Below are 8,939 nucleotides of genomic sequence, written 5' to 3' on the forward strand. Positions count from 1 at the left end.
AGGTAGAATGGGTAACCGCTAACCCTGAATAAGCAGCTCCCGTAGATGATTTGCTCCGGTCTTTTTCTGTTTGTATTTTATAAGAACGTAGCATTAGTTACGAGAAAAACATCGAGAGATATTAAATATTGATGGTGGCATATCTTCTGCATGAGTGGGTGTGTTTGTTAGGAGAGGGCTGGCCTAAGACTCCCTGTGATCCCCCTGCCTCTACCCTCCATGCACTGGGATTGCAGGTGTGTACCACACACGCAGCTCCTGTGTGGTTAAGAATGATGGTGCACACCTGAAGTCTCTGCAGTTGGGAAGCTGAGTCAAGAGGATCGAGTTCAAGAACAGCCTAGGCCATGTAGCCAGACCCCATCTCAGAAGGACAAAGGAGAAACTGGGTGGTATCCTGCAAGTTTTAACGTGCTGGTCTATTCTCATTAGCCCTCAAGAAGAGGCGGAGATGACAAACCATCAGACGGAAGATCACCCTGAAGAAGCACCAAGTCTTCATGAAGAGGAGGAGCCTCCACCTGAGATTCCTAGAGAGAGTCCAACCACAGGTACACGCACGAGCGCTCCATGCTTCCCTTAGCGGCTGCTTCTACAGTGAGGCTTCCAAGGGTCTCTCTGCAGCGCCTTAACTGCAGGCAACAGCCTTGCCTTAGCTTGAGCCTCAGGCATGTGATGGCCCTGCTCTGCTATCCAGGCTTAGGGCTCAGAGAATCCGTTCACATTTTATATTCAGTCATGACACAGTGAACTATTGCTAAAAAGATTCTAGAAGGTCCAGGCATGGTGACTCTCCTAAGTTCCTGTATTCCGGAGGGTGCAGCAGTTCAAGGCCCACCCGTGCTACCATAGCGTGACCTTGTCTTGAAGATCATCAGGCTGTAGAGAGGGCTCAGTGCTTACGACCACATACCACATCTGATGCCCGATGCCTTGAGCACCTGAGGTCATGTGCACACACTTAGGCAGACATGCACATGTGTTTGTTGTTTTTCAAGATAGGGTCTCTCACTTTGTAGCTGAGGCTGGCCTCAAACTCACAGAGAGCCTCTGCCTCCCTGGGGCTAGTGTTAAGAGTTTACCACCCATGCCTGGCAACATAATTTCAAACAAAATCTTTTTTAAGCGGTGCCTTCCTACATGGAAATATTTCCTGGATTCTTTGGAGCACCCCTGATAACTTTGTTACCCGATCCTAAGCTTACAGGACATTGCTCTTGCTCTGACCTGGCGAATACCATGGCGCACACTGGGACTTCAGTGGGGTAGCGCTCACTCTCGGTAACATGTTAGAGAGTGGGTGGTTGCTGCTACTCTCTGTCACTTGATCTGCTTCACTGGTGTGTTGTGTGTGAATGTGGGCGTGAACCGTGACCTCCACGTGCAAGGTTTTGACTCCTGAGCTTCAGCCACAGCTTTCTTGTGTTTTTGAGCCTCTTCTTTCTGGCAGAGTTTCGGGGGTCTGGAGGGGGGCTAGGCACCATTTTAGCCTGTTTGCTATGGTTACTGCTTCTTTTGGGGGGTGATGGGGATGCATACAAGACAGGGTTTCTCCGTGCAGCCATGGCTGTCCTGGAACTCACTCTGTAGTCCAGGCTGGCCTGGAACTCAAGAAACCCACCTGCCTGTCCTGCTGAGTGCTGGGCCTAAAAGTGTGCACCACTGCACCTGGTCGCTTACATTTCCAGTCCTCTAAATTCACACTCTCACGCCAGCCTGATACCAGAGAGTAACGGCGGTCACCTGTTATGTCACTTCTGGTGATGACACACACAGCAATTCTCTTTGTAGTCAGCAGAGCCACTTTGTCGTTGGACGGTCTGGATAGTGCTGTGGGGATAGGCCTGCAGCAGTGGCATCTCGTGGTGTTTAGCTGCATGAACTAGAAAAGACAACAACAGAACCTTCTGGCAGACACCTGGGGACTGACCTCAAAGCAAAAACAGAAAGAATGGCTAGGTGTGGTGTCGCTCACCTTTAATCCCAGCACCCTGGGAGGCAGTGAGAGGCAGATTTCTGAGTTCTGGCCTAGATCTGATCTACAGAGCAAGTTCCAGACAGCCAAGTCTACACAGAGAAACCCTATCTCGAAAAAACAAAGAAGGAACAAGGAGGAGAAAGTCTGACCCCTCCCCTGCCCCGTAGCATCGCGGAGGTCGCCACTTCAGTAGCCATTATCTGTGGTGTCTTTATTAAAGATGTCGTTTTCTGGCCTCTGGACTGGAGAGATGGCTCAGTGAGTAAAGGCTATGAAGCCTGACAGCTTGACAGTAGATTCCAAGCTGTCTTTGACCCCAAAAGCATGCACACACATTAAATATGAATTAGCTTTGTTCAAAACGACATGTGTGTGTATATATACATCGTGTGTGTGTGTGTGTGTGTGTGTGTGTGTGTGTGTGTGTGTGCGTGCGTGCGTGTGTATACTTACCTTCTGTTTTCTTGGTGTATTTTAGTGAAAAGTCTGTCCCCGTCTCCTGAGTCCTCCGCATCACCAGCTCCGCCCACTCCGCCAAAGCTCACAGAAGGACCGCATTTCATGTGTGTGTAGTCTCAGAAGTATGTCTTTTCCTTCTCTTCATTCGGTACCTTGTGTTTGGGGTGTATACTTGGAGTGTGTCATTTGCGAACAGCAGTGCGAGTGAATTAAGTGTGGAGTGTGCTCGGCCAGAGTGCCAGGCTCTGTATCTGAAGCCCAGACGGTAGCTCAGCTTCCTCAGCTGGCCTTGGAGAGATTAGTCTCCCGGCCTGTGCCAGACCTCCTCAGAGCCTGAGCTGTGCTCTGGCCTGACACCCTGCCCATGCTCAGGGCCGATGATGCATTTGTAGTTGTTTCAAGCTCACGGGTCCATGCTGGGCACTTAGTCTGACACCTCTGCCTAGGCGAGTAAGCTTTGTAAGAACTGGATTTTTTTGAGGATGGAGTGGCTGACACTGTAGTGTTAGGATGCACTCAGTGGTGGAGCATTGAAATCCCCAAACCATGGCCGGAGGCCAGGCTAAGGGGGAGGCCGATCTTACAGTGCCCCTTAGACGACAGTTTTAGGATTGAGGATAACTGCCGGGCACTTTGTGTGATGTATGTGTGTGACAGGCATGAATGTGCCCCGCAAATGTGTGAGGGCCAGAGACCAACTTTGTGGAGTTGGTTCTGGGATGTGAACTTGGGTTGTCAGGTGTGGTGGTAGCGCCCAGGGTCTGCTCATAAGCAGTGTAGACAGAGCCCACTTTACCTGTAAGTCTGTGCTTAGGAGTAAATAGTTTTCTCTCCCTGGAAAACTAGAGTGAGAATTTGCATGCCTTTTCTGTGTTCTCTGCATCTGCCGCCTCTTAAAGTGCTGGGAGCTTTTCAGTTAGCGTGAATTCTCCCAACAGTCATGAAGTGAGCGGGGCCTGCTGTCTGGAGTCCGTCTGTCTTCACGCCACTTGTGCAGCGGCCCTTCTCTTTGTCCAGAAACGTTTGCGTGGTGGAGTTTGATCTGAGGCTGTCTGTGTGGAGGCTAGGCGCGTCTGTGGGTGTTATTCAGCTTCTGCATGGGTGGAGAGGCTTGCTGGAGTTGAGAGTGTGTCTGTGTCTTGCCCTTTCACTCACAGAACTCACGGGTGTTTTTAAGTGACACTGATAACAGAATAACACTGGACAAGGGGAAGATGAGCGCAGGCATGCGGCCTAGCGGATGGCCTACACTTAACTGGTGAAGAGATGGACACTGAGAACCCCTCACAGGGCCAGGTGTGATGACACACGCTTTAATCCCAGCACCTGAGAGGCAGACACCAGTGGGCCTCTGCGGGTTTGGGGTTTACATAGTGAGTTTCAAGGGGCCAAAGCTGCATAGTGAGTCCGTGTCTCAGAACCAAAAACTATCCACAGGAGTTGACATGTAGCTCAGTTGGTAGAGCACACGCCTAACCCACACGAAGAGTCTGGGTTCAGTTCCCAGCACCACAAAGAACCAGGCTCGATGGCTGTCTTAGTCAGTGTTCTGTTTCTGTGAAGACACACCATGGCCACGGCGGCTCTCAAAAAGGAAAACATTTAGTGAGGTGGCAGCTTACGGTCCAGTGGTTCAGTCCACTGTCGTGGAGGGGGTGTGGCAGGCGTGGTGCTGGAGAAGGGTCTGCTACATCGAACTGCAGGCAACAGGAAGTGAACTGAGCTAGTGTAGCTTGAGCATAGGACACCGCAAAGCCCACCCCCGTAGTAACACACTTCCTCCAATACAGCCACACCTTCTCCAAAAGTACCACACCACGTTTGGGGGCTATTTTCTTTCAAACCACCACAGTAGTGCACACCAGTCCTCCCAGCCCTTGGGAGGCAGAGGCAGGAGGATCAAAAACTCAAGGTCATTCTTGTTTAAATGGTGAGTTCCAGGCCAGCCTGAGCTACATGAGGCTCTGTGTCAAAACAAAAAGGCATTCACATGTTTGGGACTTAATAAACAGGCTATAACTTACCGCATAATTACCATTCCTCTGACATAGGATGGTAGGAGCTTCAGATTCACCATTTTGCTAACTTGTTACTGGGTTTTGTCCTTTTAACTTTTATTCCATGCAGCATTGGTCATTACATCCAGGCACAGACATCACCAGACATTTCCTCATCTGCTGTCGTGTGGCCACCACACAGCTAGCTTGTGGTTTTGGCGGGGTGTAGGAGTCCTCACAAACCTGATGCTGTGGAATTGGGTGACTCCGTGAACTAGTTCATATTGTAGTGAAGCCAGGCAAAGCTGTGCCTGCTTTATTGACCCGATCAGCCACAAACGAGACGTTTTTCTGAATCGCTGTTTAATTGCATCAAACTTCTTCACATCCTAAATTGGGCGTAAGAAAATGGCTGGAGTGCCCTCTGTGTGTTCTGTGTTAGGATTTTCCAGGCCGTGGTTGTCGCTTCTGTTGTCCTACCTTGGTTACTTTGGGACATTGCCATGCGTTAGCGAGTTAGCTGTCAAAAGTAACTTCCCGTCTCTTCATTTTCAGCTGCACTGACGTCTCTTGAGAGCGCACAGAGCTGAAGCTGTGGACGCTCAGCGATGGAAGAAGATGTTGTACAGTATACCTTAAATCTATGAAATTCATAGTTGTGATGCTGCTGACCACAGAGCATCGTTTTATCACCTTTGGAAAATGTTTATTCCAAAATAGCTTTAATGGCCCCTGTGTGCACTCCGTAGTCTCGAGGTCACCATCCTCCAACGCTTGGTGCTGTGAGCTCAGAGCCCACCGGTCAAGGCGCTTTCTCCCACGCTCCATCCAGAGCTTGCTCAGTTGCAGTTAGCAGATTCAGAAGCTTCCGTCACGGTGATTTTCTGTTTCCTTTGGCTTTTCGGCAAAGCTGGGCTTCCCTGCGAGGCTTGCTTCTCTTCCCTCCTTCGCTTCCCGCTTTGGCTACCGCAGTACTTCTTTGTTTGACCCCCGATTTGTAAAAATTTTATATAAATATATTTAAAACGTGCCGTTTTATTACTGCTAAGTGAAGTGTGCCCGGTTTTCTGCTATGGTTTTTCCACAGTCAGATGCAGCGTCAGCAGTTACTGCCACAACTCTTGTCGGCTTTGACACAAATGCCATTGCTTAGCCTTTCCTTAAAAAGCAAAACAATTACAAGTGTAGGTATTTTGAAGTACTGGGCTTTTACACCATTGGAATAGATGTGTACAGCAATAAAGCAGGCTTGTGGCTCCAGTACTTGGGATGTGTACAGATGTAATTATGTTCATTGTGTAGGTGTTATACAGTGAGCACATGTAATAAAGGCTGCTTACTATAGTTTAATGCAAATGTTCATATCTCATTTCTTTTTTATCATGTGAAATAAATAAATGTTGATGTTCTTAAATGCCTTGGGTTGGAGTCTTCTTCCCTGGCTCTCCCACCCCGCCTCTCCTGCCTCCAGGGTTTCACTATATCGCTGGTGCTGAGAGCCAGCCCGCCCCTGCTTCACCAAGCCATGGAGGTGAGCACCACCCAATCTGGCTAGAATCTTTTTTTCTCTGAGACCTGGAAAGTAGCGCAGGGGTAGAGTACTTTCCCAGTAGGTACGAGAGCCTCTGATCAATTCCCAGTGCCAGAAGGGGAAAAGTGACTTCTGAAAGAAAAAACGGTGTGTTAATCCCAGCCGGCTGGGCAGTAAAAGGCCCTGTGCGTGCGGCCCTCCTATGACAGTAGAGGGACCTGAGAAAAAGGGTGCTGACCACGCTCACATCTTCTTCGTCACACGGTGTGGACCACCATGGCATTGTTCTGACTTCCCATAAACGCATCAGCTTGTCGCCAATGGGCAGTTAGTTTTGAGAGGTCTCCTGCCCTGTTTCCATGTCTCCAGGCTGCGGTCCCAGTGTGCTTAGAGTGAAGGGACGTGGGGGGAGGGGCAGACAGGGCCGCTCCCGCCATTGGGAACTAGACACTGTTTCTCCTGAGTGGGGCCCTCAGAGATGGTTTCTTTAGAACACATTCTCTGCAGATGTTCACGCTCTTCACAATCAATTACGTTTCCTTCCCCTCCAACCTTTTGTTCATGCTGTATATATTGTTCCCAGAGTACAAGGAAATGGGTTGCTTTCTGGGTTAGCACTGGTCAAATCAGCCCCCCCACCCCATAATACTCTAAAGAGGATTTAGACTCCATTCAAAATTCAGATGAATAAACATGCATGCACTTGGGAAGGAATCAAACAAATAAACAAACTGCTTAGCTGGGGTCCTGGGCTAGTGAAAACAAGTCAGGTCAGGACAGTGTTGCAAGCTCGGCATCTGTAATCACAGTATCTTTATTTGACACCTTCAAACACAATTCTCAGACTATGGCTCCGCCCCCTCCACCGTAACATGGTAGGTGGCTTTGTCCTGGTGAGGGGTGGTTTGGTATGGTTTTTCTCCAAGGATTCTTTGAACTTATTTAAGGGCTTAGGTTTGGGAAAGTCTCTCTCTCTCTCTAAGATTTGATTAAGTGTGTTTGTGTGTATTCATTCATACACACAAATTCAAGATGCCATCGAGGCTAGAGAGATCTGATCCCCCTGGATCAGGAGTTACAAGAAGTTGTGAGCTACTGTTAATCCCACCACCGGGTGAGAGTAAAGACCACTAGCACAGCTTTGAGCCACACTAAAGCAAGCTTTAATTAAATAATGGACCCTGCCCCGATCCTTTCCGGGATTCCCAGGAAATGGCCATGAGCTAAGTTAACTGGCCAGGTGCTTATAAAGACAAGCCCATGAGGCTACTTCCCACCTACATCCAACCTGGGCCAAGCACACATCCCGGTGCGTCTCCTGCCCACGTACCTCCCACCTACGTGTGATCAAGTACATCTGTGCAATTGGGTCAACCAGACTCCTTTAGGGAAGTGAAAGCTCGTGGCTTGTTATCTGGCATGAACGCCAGTCTCCAGCACCTCAGGAAGTATCTGTCCTTGGACAAGGAGCTTACAGGTTAGAGGCATTTTTGTTATGCAGATCTTGTAGGCGCAGTAATTAAAACTTAAAAGATAGCTTTGGCTCTCACACTGCCTGACGCGGGTGCCTGTTGCCGAACTCGGGTCCTCCAGAAGAGCAGCATACACACACCCTTAGTCACTCACAGCCCTCCAGACCCTATTTACTTTATCTTACCTGTATATGTGTTAGGTATGTGTGCGTACACCGTTTGTGAATGTGAGGTATGTGCGCCTCTTACCTCTGACACCGGTTCATGAATGTGCCCGTGGCCGGAAGGGCTGCTCATCACCTAAACTAGTTCCAGCTGACTGTGATCTGCCCAGTGCAGCTGTCGGGACCCAAACCTGGGTCCTCTAGAAGAGCAACAAGTGTTCCTAACTCCTCACCACAAATTTTCATAAGGTGGAGTAGTCGATGTAGTCTCTGTAAGTCATCTTAAGTGCTACGGGAGTTTTTGAAGCACATCTAGCAGAATCTACCACTTCTGATTTCTCTGCCTTCACAGCCCATGTGCTGGGATTGTAGGCCAGCACCACCGTGACCCATTTTATGTGGCCCTGGGGACCAAACCCAGGGCCTCCTGGATGCTAAGTATGCACTCTGCCAGCTGAGCTGCCCACCCGCCCTAAATGGAGTTACTGAATGCAGAAACTATTTTGTTTTGCTGGAGGACTTTGAGAGGAGTTTTCCCCAATTTCCTTGAACTTATCATGTGCTGGTTAAATGTAAATCTGTGTAGTACATGGTTTGTTTTTTTTTTTTAAGTAGACATTTTGTTTTTCATTTGTCACTTTTGAAGTCTTAACTATAAATTAATTTACATTGAAAAGTCAAGCAGAAACTTGCAAAGGCTGAGAGTAATACAACTGGCAGACAGAACTAAACCATGCCATGGGATTCCAGCCAAAGACCGATGTCTCTGTATAAACGGATGTTTCCTGTCCGGCCAGCAACTCCCAAATAAACACACTGAGACTTTAGTAGTGCTTGTTAGTAACGAGCTCTTACATTTTAAATCAAGCCATACATTCCTTATTAGCATAGCACGCTCGCCTCCTGCTCCCTCTGCCTCTGGCTGGTGACTCCAGACTCCGCCCTTCTCCTTCCCATCATTCTCCGTTTGGCTCTCCTCACCTAACCTTATTCTGCTCAGCTATTGGCCAGTCATCTTGTTCATTAAACCAGTCACAGTGCAAAGGAATTATTCCACAGCGTCCCTGTGTACACCTCTCAGTGCTCCCGGGTCTCTGGGTACAATCCCTGTCCCTGTCTCTTTCCTAGTGTGCTCCACCTAAGAGGCTTTTGCCATACCACTCAAGGGCGCAGGCCGCAGTCGTTAGATCATTAAGGCAGCGTCAGAGAGGCAGAAGGCGGGGAGAGGTTTGGTCTGGCCTAAGGCGGGACCATGCTTTTTCACATCGAGGAGCACTTCGGTCACTCATGTGCAGGTGACCAAAAGGCCTACAGAGGAAATGACCTTGACAGTCTGCA

General features: G+C 49.0%; 1 protein-coding gene across 10 annotated transcripts in view; it reads left to right on the top strand.

The window, feature by feature from the left end:
- Plekha5 (pleckstrin homology domain containing A5) overlaps positions 1-5,848 on the top strand; it is a 152,784-nt gene extending 146,936 nt beyond the window's left edge. For 9 of the 10 annotated variants that reach the window (XM_051173414.1, XM_051173415.1, XM_051173419.1 and 6 more), the window contains 3 exons: positions 433-551; positions 2,457-2,559; positions 4,990-5,848. In XM_051173414.1, the coding sequence (XP_051029371.1) occupies positions 433-551; positions 2,457-2,551 (214 nt within the window). In that variant the 3' untranslated portion in view covers positions 2,552-2,559; positions 4,990-5,848. The remainder of the gene's footprint in view (positions 1-432; positions 552-2,456; positions 2,560-4,989) is intronic. The other variant, XM_051173418.1, reaches the window with a different exon arrangement.
- Positions 5,849-8,939: the final 3,091 nt, after the last annotated feature.

Source organism: Phodopus roborovskii, unplaced genomic scaffold (genome assembly GCF_943737965.1).
Source record: "Phodopus roborovskii unplaced genomic scaffold, PHOROB, whole genome shotgun sequence".
Classification (NCBI taxonomy): Eukaryota; Metazoa; Chordata; class Mammalia; order Rodentia; family Cricetidae; genus Phodopus; species Phodopus roborovskii.